Below are 13,968 nucleotides of genomic sequence, written 5' to 3'. Positions count from 1 at the left end.
CCCCGCCCCTTAAAGGCGCAGGCCGCCTGCCTGCGAGCCCACGCCCCCCTGCGCGGCCGCGGCCCCACTCGGCCTCTAGGGGGCAGAGTCCGTCCAGCGGGCGATTCCCGGGGCCCGCCCCCCTCGGCCGCGGAAAGCTAAAGCGTGGCAGGGGCCGGGCTGGGGAAGCGGAGGAGGCGGGTCTCCATAGAAACCTTCACCTGTTTCCGGCCAGGCCGGGCGAGATTAGGGGCTGCTGCGGGGGCCAATCTCCGCCAGCTCGCCTTTTCCCGGCGGCCTCTGCGGGCTCGGTGGGTGTTGTACACAATCATCATGGCGGCGGCCGGGGCCCCGGATGGTGAGTGGAGCGGGGTGGCGGGCGCCGGGGTGGGCCCGAGTGAAGCGGGAGCTCCCGGGGGGTGCGTTCTGGCCCGGGGCGGGCAAGGGTGGCCTGGCTGGGGGGCGGAGGTCCGGCGACGCGCGGGTCGAGTCCGGCCCCAGGCCCAGCCCGCGGCGAGCGCCCACCCCCCGACCCCTTTGCAGGCGTGGAGGAGCCTGGCATGGACACCGAGGCCGAGGCCGTGGCGAACGAGGCGCCCGCGCGGCCCCTCAACTGCGTGGAGGCCGAAGCCGCGGCGGGGGCGGCGGCCCCGGACCCCTGCGCCGCGCGAGGCAGCCTGCAGCCGGCCCCGGCCCAGCCCCCTGGGGACCCCGCCGCCCAGGCCTCGGTCAGCAACGGCGAGGACGCGGGCGGCGGCGCCGGCAGGGAGCTGGTGGACCTGAAGATCATCTGGAACAAGACTAAGCACGACGTGAAGTTCCCCCTGGACAGCACGGGCTCCGAGCTGAAGCAGAAGATCCACGCGATTACAGGTAAGCCCCGCGGCAGTGACAGCGCCGGCCGCCTCCCGTCCCGTCCCGCTGCTGGCGCGCGCGCTGTCAGGTCCCGCGCTGGCCGCTCTGTGCCTCAGCGGCCTCAGTGCGCACAGCAGTCCTCCAGGTGGGTGCTGGGATGCCCATTATTCAGATGGACAAAATGAGGCCCAAGATCACAGCTAGTAAGGGGCGGAGCTGGGATTGAGCCGCCGGGGGGGAAACTTAGGCCCAGGCTTCTGACTAGTGTGGCCCAAACACCTCTAATGAAAATCACCTCCCGCACTTGTTAGATTTACAGGTCCTGGGCCCTTCTCCCCGGAGATTTTGATTCAGTGGGTCTGGAATGTGGCCATCCATTTATTTTTAGCAAAAGTCTTAGGTGATTCTCATAAGGGAAGTTGAGGAAAGCTGCCGCTGCTGTCATGCTGGTCCTTTCACAGATGCTCGTGTTACTTAATTTCATCTCGTTTACAGCTCTCTGTCATCTGAAATGATTTCTTTTTTAGGCTTTCTCCATGTAGCCTGTAAGCTCCCTAAAAAGAAGAACTTGGTCATTAATGTTTTCTGTATCCCCCAGGCCTATGGACTCTTGATTTTTCCTTCACATTTCAGTGATTGGAAGATTGAGGAACAACTTGGAATGAATGACAGCTAATAGTTATGGAATAATTACTAAATACCAGACACTGCACTCAATACTTCGTTTTACCTCTTAATCCTTAAAACAAGTCCATAGAGGTGGAACCACTGCCATCACTGTTAGAAAGTTCTGGAAAGTGAGGCTGAGACAGGTCGCCCAACACACAAAAGTAGTGGGTGGTAGAGCAGTACTCGCTCTGGGGTCTGTTGCCCAAAGAGCTCGGGTCCAGGTTCATTTTTCATTCCCTGGTTCACTGTCTGTCTGCTCCCTTTTCCCAAGGGCTCCCGCCTGCCATGCAGAAAGTCATGTACAAGGGACTCGTCCCTGAGGATAAGACGTTGAGGGAAATAAAAGTGACCAGCGGAGCCAAGATCATGGTGGTGGGCTCCACGATCAACGATGTTTTAGCAGTAAACACGCCCAAAGACGCCGCACAGCAGGACGCGAAGGCGGAAGAGAACAAGAAGGAGCCGTTGTGCCGGCAGAAAGTGAGTCCACCGTGTGCCAGCATCCTGGGAAGTCGGAGGCTTTGTCCTCTGGAGCGGGGCTGGTTACGTTCTCCCTAGAATAAGCTCCTTTTCGGACAGGGCCCATGATGGAAATTTATGGCAGCAGTTGGGTGCGGCTGGCTGTTGAGTGGAGGTGCCAACTACCTGAGAGTTGCAGCTTTGTCTCATCTGGCGGGTCAGTGTGTGTCAAGTCTGTCTGTTTTAGGATAAGGCCCTTGTCAAGGCAGGCTTCAAGGTGGGACCTGTCCTGTTCAGTGCCAGAGAAAAGTGCCATCACTGGGGTTCCCTCCCAGTTGTGTCAAGTGGTTACGTGTGCTTCCTGCTGTATGGCTTTCCCCACGTCAGCAGGCCATTTCTGGAGCGGCATGGAAATCAGTAGCTTTCAGAGGTTCCTCTAAAACTCACCATTTCAGGACGCTAAGGGAAGCAGACTAGAAAGATAAGTCCGCTGGGTTTTTTTACGGCCTCCTGATCCGTGAAACGAGGGCCTAATCTTTCACGTTCTCTGTTGTCATTCTGGATGGACGAGATGGAGCCTTGTCTCGTGCTCATTGCAGCCATTAAAATCCTTTGCGTAATTAGGAAAGGAGAGGAATTCACCGTCGGGGTCTGGCAGGAAGCACCATCGCTTGTGCTCTTCCCCCTCAGCAGCCCCCACTCATTGTTAGGGAGCCTCCTGGCCCCTCTGAGTGGTGTTGCAGGAAAACAGGTTTTCTCCTGCCAGCCTGTGTCCCGAGTCGGAACCAGCACTGGTGTTAGTGACCACGGGCACCAAGCCACGTGACCGACTGTGAGAAGGACCGCTTTCTGTTCAGGCCCATGTTCCCTCATGTGTGCGTCCCAGACCCTGAGAGAGTGGAAGCCAAACGTGTTTTTGTAGGCGTAGCAAGCCCTGGCCAGGGTTACTGTGAATATTCCTGTTTTACCGAACACACGTTAACACGTTTGATGACGCAGGGCTGCCCCAGACCCCGGGAAGGACATTCCATAGTGTATTTTAAAACTATATGACACGTGTAAAACCCCTGAAGCTTTTGGCAAACATCTGTCCATGGGGTTTCAGATAAGGGGCTATAAACTTAAAAGGTGTTTGTTAGGACACTTGGACCCCCAGATACAGGGTCAGAATGTTTTGTATGCAGCTGAGTTCATTTCCGCCTTCCTATCTTCCTCTCTCACGTATGAAACCGGCAAATGTGAGTGTCCCGCGGCCACACCCTGGGAGCGTACAAGCCTCTTAAATACAGGTTTTGAGTGGCTAATGGTAGCTGAACAGGCTCAGAGCTACTCTCCAGAGTGCAGGGCGAGCGCTTCAAAGGGCACTCGGGAGGGATGTGTCAATCGAAGCTGCTCCGTGCTGCTGTGCCTCCTCGATGCCGCCAGGAGGCCTGACGTGGACTAAGCAGAGGGCCGTTCTCCCGGCTCTCACCAGCTGTCGGGAATCGGGGCTGACGGACGGCTGACCCTTCCCCAGCAGTCTGCCAGTGTTCGTTCCCACTGCGGGTTTGTGCCGTGCTGGTGGGGGTTCGAGCTGGCTCATGGGCCCTGGTGGTTGAATTCGGCTCCACCCACTCACGGCCCTGTCGCGCTGGCTGTATCACTCAGTGCACCCTGTAAAGGCAGCGAGGGTCAGCGGAGCCGGTCAGGAGCTGTTTCGGGGGCCATGAGCCTCGTGAGAACCCGTAATGAGCTGCCTCACCCTCCTGGGCTGGGGGGGCGTGGGCTCAGAGACTTCTCAGGATCCGGCTATGGAGTCGTCAGCATTTCTCTGCGGAAGTTGGTTCTTCAGGCTTTGTGCTTAGCTGGGGCCGATGGGGGGCCAGTGGGAAGACCGCCGTAGGCCCAATCTCTGTTTTTGTTGCTGAAATGCCTATTTTAGGCAGGTCTACGAGCGGCAGCATTAGAGGTTTCTTTGGGAGTTTCCGTTGACAGAATTGGCTGTCATTTGTATTTGTCAGCAGAGCAACACACTTTGTGGCTGTCAGCTTGATGTTGAATCCTTTCAGTGGTGACCTGGGGGTGGAGGGAGTCTGGAAATCTGGGAATCCTCTTGGCTCTAGAACTGACGTCTGAGGTGGTAGCCACACGTGGCTGACGAAAATGGAATAAAATTAAGGATTCGGTCATATTAGCTCCATTTCGGGTGTGTAATGGCCACACGTGGCTCATGGCCACTGTTTTGGGCAGCACACACAGAGGACATTTCTGTCATCTCAGAAATGTCTGCTGGCTAGCGCTGCTCTAGCGTCCAGGGGCCCCTGAATTGTGGACAGGAAAAGCTTTGCGCCCGAACACCAGGCTTTCTTCACCTTCCCCTTTCTCTTCAGAGCTAGTAATTTGACGAAAATGCAGTCAGCTGTTTCATGTAACAACTCCTCTGACTTACGTTACAGCAACACAGAAAAGTGCTGGATAAAGGAAAGCCAGAGGACGTGATGCCGTCTGTCAAGGGAAGCCATGTAAGCCCCAAACCAGCATCCCGAGGCGGCCCCCTCCCGAGTCCCCGAGGCCCCCATGCTCCCCCCTCGCGTCCCGTCCCTTTTCTCCTTTTCCTGTCCCACTGTTTGTGGTCCCTCCCTCAACACCCTTGTGTGTCTCCAGGAGCGCCTGCCAACTTTCCCCTTGTCCGGCATGTACAATAAGTCCGGAGGAAAGGTGCGGCTCACCTTCAAGCTTGAACAAGACCAACTGTGGATCGGCACGAAAGGTATGGACGGTGCCGCTCACGGCCACTGCCTGGCTCCCTGCCTCTGGCCCCCGGCCTCTGTCCTGGGTGCAGGCCCACTCCTCTTCACTCTGCTTTGTGTGCTCCTGGCTTCTGGTTTTACTTTTATTTTTACTGGGGAATATTGGGGGACCGTGTGTTTCTCCAGGGCCCATCAGCGCCAAGTTGTCATCCTTCAGTCTGGTCATGGAGGGCGCAGCTCAGCTCCACGTCCAGTCGCCATTTCAATCTTTACTTGCAGGGGGCGCAGCCCACCATCCCATGCGAGAATTGAACCGGCAACCTTGTTATTCAGAGCTCGCGCTCTAACCAACTGAGCCACCTGGTCCCCTGGTTTTGCTTTTAGATGCTCACCTTCTGTGGGAGCCTTTTCCCTTATTCTCTGCGGTCTGATCTCAGGGCCAGGCCATCAAACATGGGCTTGTTAGTTGCACCCAGAACCAGCGGTCCCAGACGTGTGGCCCTGGGGGCCGGGTCTGGTCCATAGACGACGGTTCTACAGTTTACACACAGTCTGTAAAAATCAGAGATTTCGGGGTGGCCGATTAGCTCAGTTGTTTAGAGTGTGGTGCTGATAACACCAAGGTTGCTGGTTTAATCCCCACATGGGCCACTGTGAGCTGTGCCCTCCTTTAAAAAAGAGGTGGAGGGGGAGATTTCACTTGCTCTGATTTTTTTTTTTTGGCTTCTCTTGAAAAACCACCACCGGACGTAGCCATCCTGACGCACACACTTGCATGGCTGCAAAGTGGTCTCAGATGGCCTGGCGGCGGGGCCACTGTCCCATATTTCCTTTATTCGTGTCCCCTGCCTGGCCCTGTCCTTAGTGCCATGTTCCTAGTCCTGGGGGCCTGCCCTCCCCCGCCTGCTCGCCCTCTGCCTGTGCCCAGTGGGTCAGGCCTGCTGTTTGCCGGGAAGTGTCTCCAACGTCCTCCCCTTCCTTTCCCCTAGGTGGTTCAAAGTCTCGTCAGTTACACTCCACCGTCACCTGGGTCTCTCTTTGCCACTCTGTGTGCCCCTTAAGACGCCTCTCATCTTCACCCTTGGTCGTGGCAAAAGTTAGCCTGTCTCCCTGCCCCACCCAGGGTCTCTTCTGTGCTCCCACCTTCCTTGCAGTTTTTTTCTCACTGATTTCCCTGCTCAGAAACCTTTGGGTCTTGAAGCCAAGTTCACGTGTCTAAGCATAGTGTCCCGTGCTGTCAGTGATGGGCCCGTTTCAAGGGTTGCCCTAGTGTCCTGCCGCGCTGGCCCTGTGTGCCGTCCCCAGGCTCCCACGTGCCTCATGCCTGTGCAGTGTCCTCAGTGTCACCTGTTACTAATAAAACCTCTGCCACAGAAGCCTTTCCCGACTCGCCCCCTTGCTGTTCATAGAACAGAGGACTCATTACTCTGACTTGTCTGCCCTGTCAGATTCCCGGAGGGGACCCAACATGCCTAACTCACCTTTTCTGGCCACCACTGTAGGTGTTCAGTGTTCCAGGTAAATGCTAAAGAAGTACAGGGGATCCCGTCCTCTGAGGCTAATTCATTTCAGGGACAGGCCACAGGTGTGATTTTGCCTCAGAGGGGACCAAAGTTTTCTGGAAAATAATCGGGGCCGGGGTGATGAGAAAGATTTTTATCATCTCAAATACGGACATAGTTTCTTGTTTCCCATCCACCCCTCGTTCTTAAAATGAACAGAGACAGAAACGCCAAGAGCACTCGTCCTCTAACAATTACACGGCAGCTAGTGCGTCCGTTTCACGCGTGACCCTAACTGCATGGTCAGCGCAAACTGGAAACCATGTCAGGGCTCCCCTTTCTTCCAAGGGCCTCGACCCTCTGCATCGCGACCCGTCCGGTCGTCCCAGTTGTTCCCCAGCTCAGTGTTTATGGCTCTCTCTCTCTCTCTCTCCCTCTCCCTCTCCCTCTCCCTCTCCCTCTCCCTCTCCCTCTCCCTCCCTGCATCCTGGACCTCAGGCAGGCCTCGCCTGCCCTGGAGGGCTGTCACCTGAGCGTCATGAGCCCGCCCTCGGAGCACAGCTTGTTCTGGGAGTTGGCCACCAGCCACTGGCTTCATCTTTCTGCTGGCGAGACTGCGTGGCCATCCCACAGCTACTTGGCCTCTTTCTCCATGGGCCGTGCTCTTGAGTGACACTCAGGCTCCCGTTTGTGGCACAGACTCTGCCAACTTGTGTGGGAGGCAGGTCTCGGCCGCAGGCCCAGCAGAGCGAGCACAAGCTCCAGGCAGGAAGCCTGAACGGGGAGCACGTGGCTTGTCACTAGCCTGTTGTCACTCGGGATGGGGCCCGCGAATGTTAAGTCTGGCTTTTTCAAGAGAAGCCAGAAATCCGTATGTTTGTGTAAAATCTGGACACTTCAGGGAGCCACGTATTTTACGGAGTTTCCATCCCTTCAAAGCCACCTGCGGGTCAGGTCCTCCTGTGGTCACTGATTTACAGCCACTGAACCTCAGAACCTGAATGAACAGCTTCAGGTCCCACCCCCATTTTTCAAAGACCAAGGCCCCCCGGACAGAAATAAAGTCTCAAGTCACCAGCTAGATGAAAACCCCGGTCTCTGAATTCCTGGTCGTTTTGTCAAGTTATCTGTTTTCCAATTCAGCCTTTTCCAGACGTTTCTCTCTGCAAAGGCTTCAGTGTTTCTTTTTCACCTTGGTTTGACTTGCTGAGAAACCCCGTCCCGGGGGTGTCCGCTGCCTCTGGGTGCTGGCTTCCTGTTGCACGAGCACCCCACGCCTGCTGTCCCCCTGTCCCGCTACACGTCTCACTGCCAGCAGTCCCCTCCCTCCAGGCTGCCTTGCTGCCGCCGCTCTACCTGCCACCCTTGCGGCAAAACGTCTTCTGACTCCATGTAATAAGGGTTGTCACGAGAGGTTACAGACGCTTTAAGAGAACTTCCAGTGTGTGTGTGTGGAGGGTGGGGGCCAGGGGAGGGAACGGGGTGGGGAAGGTGAGGACATGGGCTAGACTAGTGGGACGCCCCACAGGCCCCTCTCTGCGAGCCCCGGGGCCATGCTGGGACCTCTGGTTTGGTCCTGTGGACCATCCAAGCGCCAACGTCCTCAGCCAGCGCTGGGCTCGGGCAGTGAGGGTGCAGCGCGACTGCTTGGGGGTTTATTCATTGTCAGACTTAAAAACAACACCGGGAAGGAGGCAGCTCTGTTCTCAGAGACCCTTGCATCGCCATGGCCTGCCCCCCGTTTGCTCCTCAAGTTCCCAGGGCTCTCCGTGCGCCGTCAGAAGGGCCTAGTCCATCGTCTCTAGAGGGCTCGGGGAGCACGTTCCGGTGGGTCCCCAAGCCCCCAGCCCTGACGAGGGCCTGCCGGGTCCCGGGCGCACTCGGGCGGCCTCTGAGTAACCGGTCATGTCTGTCGTCTTAGAGCGGACCGAGAAGTTGCCCATGGGCTCCATCAAGAACGTGGTCAGCGAACCCATCGAGGGCCACGAGGACTACCACATGATGGTGAGTCGGCGGCCAGGCTGTCGCTACCCCCCACCCCCACCCCTGCGGGACGGACGCAGCTGGGCAGGGCTCAGTGTTCAGGAGCGCTGTCTTCATCTCCCCAGAACTTAGTCCAGAGCGTCCTGGGGCTGTTCATTCTACGCACCGCGGCCCCCACCTTCCTGCAGTTTAAAGGGGACATGCGAGATCTCTTTTGCCTCCCTCTTATTTGGAATATTTTGTTTTTAGACCAGGAAAATAAATACGAAGAGGAATAGCTTGTGGGTTTTCATTGTAACTTTTGTCTTGCCTAGAGAGCAAACCCTACCACCAGCCTTGGCGTTTGGGGCACCAGGCACTCCCCTCTGGGGTGCCGCAGCCGTCCAGTGGCCGGGGACCCTGTGGGGGGCGGGGGCGGTGGAATTGCGTGCTGCACGGGGATGTGCGGTAGCGGGCGGCCGCCCTTTCCCGAGACAGACGTGTGGGCACGGCCCGAGTGCTGTGAGCAGGCGGCCTGGGCACGCCCTCCGCCTGGCCCAGCACGGTGTGGAGCGGCCACACTTCCAAGTCACGGTGACGGGGAGGGCGGCCGTCTGCCACCGCCCTCTGCGCCGGTAGTTTCTTCAGCGTCGGCCCCTCCCAGGGACAAGAACAGCCAGTGGGTCGACCTGTGGGTTGGGGTTCCGAAGTCCACGGTGTGGGGAGGTGTTGGAAGATCCCAGAAGAGGGGACCTGGCATTGTGGCAGATAGATGTCCTGGCTCGAGGAAAAGTCAGTGGTGCCCTGTCCTGTGGTCAACACCTATCTGTCAGCGCGGCTGCGAGAGAGCGAGAGAGCGAGCCCCGCGAGGGGCAGTGACCATGACAGCGCCCGTGTGGCCTGGCCCCGCCCCCATTGTAGGCTTTAGAGACTGCAGGTGGATTGTTTTGCCTGCTTACTTGGGGTTTTGTTTTAAAAGTTGGATTCTAATCTTTTCGGCTGGGCCCCTGCACTGCCCTTGGAAACATCTGCCCTCCCAGTGTGGCCCAGTTTTCGGGCAGTGTGGTGAGCAGCGTCACACACACTGAGGGGCCAGTGGGAACGTCTCTTAGGGCCTGGGGTAGCTGGGTCATGTCAGCCCTCACCATCCAGTTTCAACACTCGCTTCTCTCTGGAGTTCGTTCTGGCAGCTGCGGTCTGATCGCCCCTTCCCTTCTCTAAATGCCTGCCACTCATTAGCACGTTTACTTTGTGCCAGAGAAAGTCTTTCTTTCCCTCCGCAGACACCATTTCACCAGCTAGAGTGGTGTGCCAGGCTTCACATTAGAACGGGGTGGCAATGCTTTTGCATTTTTAGAGAAACCTTGAAAGATGCAGAAAAGAGCAGAGACCCTATAACAAACCCATATATTCATCACCAAGAAATGACAGTTGTAAATCTTGTGTAACTTGCTTTCAATCTTATTTTAAATAAGAGAAAATTGACCGGCGCAGAATGCGTCCCCGTTGTCTTCCCCTTCCCCACAGCCACTGTCATGAGTTACCATGTGGACCTTCCCATTTCTCTGCCTTTATTTTCGTGTGTAGCCGTGAACAAGATTGAGTGTTGCTTTGTGTTTTTTCAGTTTTCATAAGTGGTACCATGGTATGTATCCTCCGGCAACTTGCTTTTTCTGGTCCGACGTTACGATCTGTCTGTATTTACTGCTCATCCGGTTCATCCCTTTTAAAAGTGATCCAGTGTTGGTAGGAATAGGCCACGTCACTTTTAATTTTGCGTCCCCTCACTGACGGATGTGTAGGTTGTTTGCAGGTTGTCACCCTTTCTGACCGTGCTGCTCTGAACGCTCATCTTTCCCTCTGCATGTGTGACAGCCTTTCTAGGGCAGTGGCTCCCAAACTGGCCTCCGTATCAGCACTGTTCCCCGCCCGGGGACTTGGGGATGCAGAGTCTCTGGCTGCAGGAACCAAGGGGCGGAGCCAGTCGGCCGCGAGCCCGGGGTGCCCGGGTGCCTCCCAGTTTGGGAACCGCTGCCTTAGGGCGGCGGTGCGTAGCTCCCTCCTTCTTTTCCGACCAGCGAATGCTCCCACGTGCACAGTCCCCCCATGACCTCACTTCTTAGCACCCCCGTTCCCATTTTTGCTGTGCTGCTGCCGGTCCTCACGTCTCACGTGTCACTGGTTTTCCTCTCTCCTTTCCAGGCGTTTCAGTTGGGCCCCACGGAAGCCTCTTACTACTGGGTGTACTGGGTCCCCACTCAGTATGTGGATGCAATCAAAGACACTGTGCTGGGCAAGTGGCAGTATTTTTGAAAGCACTCTCACCTCTGGCCCAGGAGACCGACCCAAGTGAAGGACATTGCTGGGACAGGCCTGCAGCACCCCGGATTTCAGAGTTCTGGAACTTTGTTCAAAAAAAGTCTATATCCAATCTAAGGTGATGTGGTGACCGAAGCCAGAGGTGATGTACTTTCACCGTTAGCTTAATTTTAACTTAAAATCACCGGTTCCCTTTCTCGCCGTCAGCTTCATACCATTTTTAAAGTCAGTATGGCGGAAGTCAGTACATCTGCGTTCCGGACACGTCGTGTGGGACACGGAAGTGTGTTTGAGAGTAGATCTGCCAGTTGTGTTTAGAAAGGAATGATCAAAAGCTTTCTGGTTTCCTTTTTTTGTTTTTTTAAAGTGATTTCAACTGAAATATTTTCATAAATCTTTGGTTGCAAACATTTGGACTACGTTGTGATGAATTGGGGTGTTTTTCTTTCTCATATAAAATTGTATGCAAATTGGGGGGGTTAGTAAGCCATATTTTTCTGTCCACTGATTCAGATTTAATTCTTTCCCTTTTTTTATTTTCTCACTTCCTAGATTTGAGTTTTTGTTTTGAAAACCCAAAGATGTCAGTTCCTCTTTTTGTACCTCATCACTGCTTCCTCTCCTGGCCTCGCTCCCGCCGTGCTGCTCGTGGATGCGCGTTGGGAGGGGAAGAGCCAGTGGGTCTCGGTCCGGGAGCTGCCACACTCGCTGTGACGTCTGTGCAGCAGTGTCACAGCGACTCCTGTCCCAGCATCTTGCCTTTGGGGCCTGATGGCAGCAGTTCCACCCCCGCTGCTTTGACGGTTGTGTGCGGCCCTCACCGAGCGTGGCCGTGCCTGGGCCACACCGCGAGCTGCCGTTCCCAGGCCTGCAGGGGCCTCGCGGACCCGGTGGAGGACGGTCCCCATAGCCATATGGCCGCAGGCCCAGGCCCTCTTTCTTTGGAAGTTGCGCGAAATTCTTACGCAGTACAGTGATGCTTTCAGTTGTGCTTTTCCATCTGGTCCTTCTGCTTGTGCGTTGGGTTCGAGCGGCTTTCATCCCAGGTTCTGATGTGCTGCCTTTCTCAACAAGAAGACGTCCGGCCTGGTGGGTTGGTGGCGTATTTACGTGTCAGACTGGGCTAATGGCTGTGGTGAGGCGCTCCCCTCTTCTGGTTTTAGCCCCCATGTTCTTTGCAGACGTGACCTCTGCTGCCTCCGGTGGCTGGGCTGACTTGGATGAGGGGGTCTTGGGGTGAGTGGTGTCCGTGTGCTGTTCGCTGTGTCTGCTGCCGTCCCCCCCTCGCCCTCCACCCCTCCGGTGCAGGCTCTCGTGGGTTTGGTGAGAGATTGAGTCTCCTGCCCGCATGTTCTGGGTTCCAGGCTGCTCTGTGTCACTGAGGTGCACGGTGTGTGTGGGCCTTGGTGACTGTCCTGTGAGCCACCTTACTCCCACCCCGCGCCCCGAGTTGCTGTCCAGGAGTTCAGCCCGTGTGGACAGGCAGGTGCTTCTGGCAAAGTCCATGCCAGGGGACGCATCTGGGCAGGGAGACCTCTCTCACTTTGGGGACGCAAGTACATCTGTGATGTGCAGCGTCCAAGCCACGGCCCGTTTTCATCCCGGGGAGCTGCAGGGTGCAGCCCCCGCAGCTGACACGTCTGCAAGCAAGCGCTCCGGCAGAAGCAGCAGGGCATCCTCAGTGAATATGCCCTTTCTGTTGACAAGCACCCAGTCCTGGAGACGTGTCCTGTCAGTGCCACGCCCCCCTCCCTCCGTCCGACTGGCCTGGGTGCTGCTGGCAGAGGCCCTTCCCACCAGGTGTCCGCCTGGCCGTCCACGTGGCCGCCCGCACCTCTGACGTCCATCCCTCCCTCCTAGTGAGAGCGCGTGTCCTGTCATCTCGCTGCTCCCCAGGGGCCAAACCGCTTCTCACTCAGGCTGGTGTCATTTTGAGACAGGACCAAAGCCTGCGTGAGCCTTTTTATTTTAAGTAAAATGGTGCTTTTCCCCTTCCTTGGAGATCTCTCTGCGCGTCATGGTGTAAAGGGCATCTCTGCGTACGGAGCTGTTGGAGTTCTGCTTTCCACAGCTCGCTCAGCTGCTGGGACGGACACCTTGCCGGGAGCCCTTGGAGAGCAGAGGCCACGGCCCGGAAGCCCCAGGACAGGCGTTCCTGTTAGGCCCGTCGGGGCCCCTCCTGGCAGTGTTCTCTGTTCTGTCCCGTGACCGGTCTCTTCCAGAATGTACTAAGTGTGTTAGCAAGTGGGGATGGTCCCCAGTGTTCATGATCCCTCAGGATGGTGTCTGTGGTCCCTCCACTGTCAGGGACCTGGGCTTTCGCTGGGGTCCTGGCCTTCCCTCCCAGACAGAGGCTATACAGGTGGACAGCGCAGGTGCCCAGGGGCGGCCGCGTGTGGGAGGCCGCTAGGGCCTTGGCGCCTCTCAGCCTCCTGCTCTGGCATCTGTACTGGGTGCTGCAGGACGCCATCCTGCCTTTCCCTCCTTGAAGTGATGAGGATGAGGACAGGGCCACGTGCTGCGGCCGGTCCCTCGGCTGTCGGTCAGCCTGACAGAACGTAGGCTGCTGGGCCGCTGAGCTCCGGTGTCAGCATTTGGTCGGTGACACGTCTTCTGCACGTAGGGTCACTTCTTGGTGCGGCTGAACCGAGTGAAGGATGCACTTTCCTGTCACCTCGGCCACCGGAGGCCCAGTGAGGCCGCAGCAGGTTCCTTAGTTGCCGCTTTACCTCCGAGGGCCGAGAGACTGCCTGCCACGTGGCCACGGCTCCGAGAAGGGGCCCTGTTTTGGCCAGAGGGGGTTTCCTTTACCACGTGCCTGGAGGAGCGGTCCAGGGCTCCTGCATCTGGCGTGCCCTCTCTTTGCCAGGGCAATCCGTGTGCCACTGGCCGTGCAAGGGCCGGCTTTCTTTCCACCCCATCTTGAGGGACTGCCCCTTGCCTCTGTTCATGCCTGTTGTCTCAGAAAAGCTTGGTCCCTTTGTCGTAGGGCTCAGTGCTAAAGTCAGGCCTGCACCTGGCCCCTTCTTCCTAGGGCCCGGGGCCTTTCTGGGGTCCAGGCGGTCAGTGCAGAGCGGCTGGTCCACTTCCTGCCAGGCTGGCTGGCTCTGCTCCCCAGATTCCTAAGAACCTTCTTTCTTTCTTAAAAGAGTTCTGCAGTTTAATTGACAATATACGTAAGTACTGTGTTTCCTTGTGGTGTGCGCTCTGTTCTGGTTTCTGTTTTTAATCAAATGCCTGTTTGGGAGGAGGTGAACATATGTAGTCTGTGAGATTTGCGCTGCTGGATTTTTTAAAAGTGTAACCTTGACTAGCTGTCTTATTGTTTGTCCTGTAAGATTAGTCTATCAATTAAAGTTTGATAATTAATTGCGTCTCCTTTTCCTTCCATTTCTTCCTGCGCCGAATCTAGACTGGGGATTGAGCCGTATTTGGAACTGGGCCCGAAGCCATGTTTTGCCAGCTGTGGCCACCAGTTTTACTGTCTGATTTAT

General features: G+C 56.7%; 1 protein-coding gene across 2 annotated transcripts; it reads left to right on the top strand.

Moving 5' to 3' along the window:
* Window positions 1-92: 92 nt before the first annotated feature.
* On the top strand, window positions 93-13,843 carry UBFD1 (ubiquitin family domain containing 1). 2 transcript variants are annotated; one of them, XM_074322995.1, is made up of 7 exons: window positions 93-337; window positions 523-852; window positions 1,775-1,983; window positions 4,398-4,463; window positions 4,606-4,711; window positions 8,115-8,197; window positions 8,302-8,536. In XM_074322995.1, exons 1-7 carry the CDS (start codon window positions 313-315, stop codon window positions 8,452-8,454), a joined length of 972 nt encoding a protein of 323 aa, XP_074179096.1. In that variant the 5' UTR covers window positions 93-312; the 3' UTR covers window positions 8,455-8,536. The 2 variants fall into 2 exon arrangements, with proteins under 2 accessions (XP_074179096.1, XP_074179097.1); XM_074322996.1 differs by lacking the exon at window positions 8,302-8,536 and adding an exon at window positions 10,358-13,843 and having other exon boundaries at window positions 102-337.
* Window positions 13,844-13,968: the final 125 nt, after the last annotated feature.

Source organism: Rhinolophus sinicus, linkage group LG18 (genome assembly GCF_036562045.2).
Source record: "Rhinolophus sinicus isolate RSC01 linkage group LG18, ASM3656204v1, whole genome shotgun sequence".
Taxonomy (NCBI): domain Eukaryota; kingdom Metazoa; phylum Chordata; class Mammalia; order Chiroptera; family Rhinolophidae; genus Rhinolophus; species Rhinolophus sinicus.
This window is presented reverse-complemented; position numbering and strand designations above follow the sequence as displayed.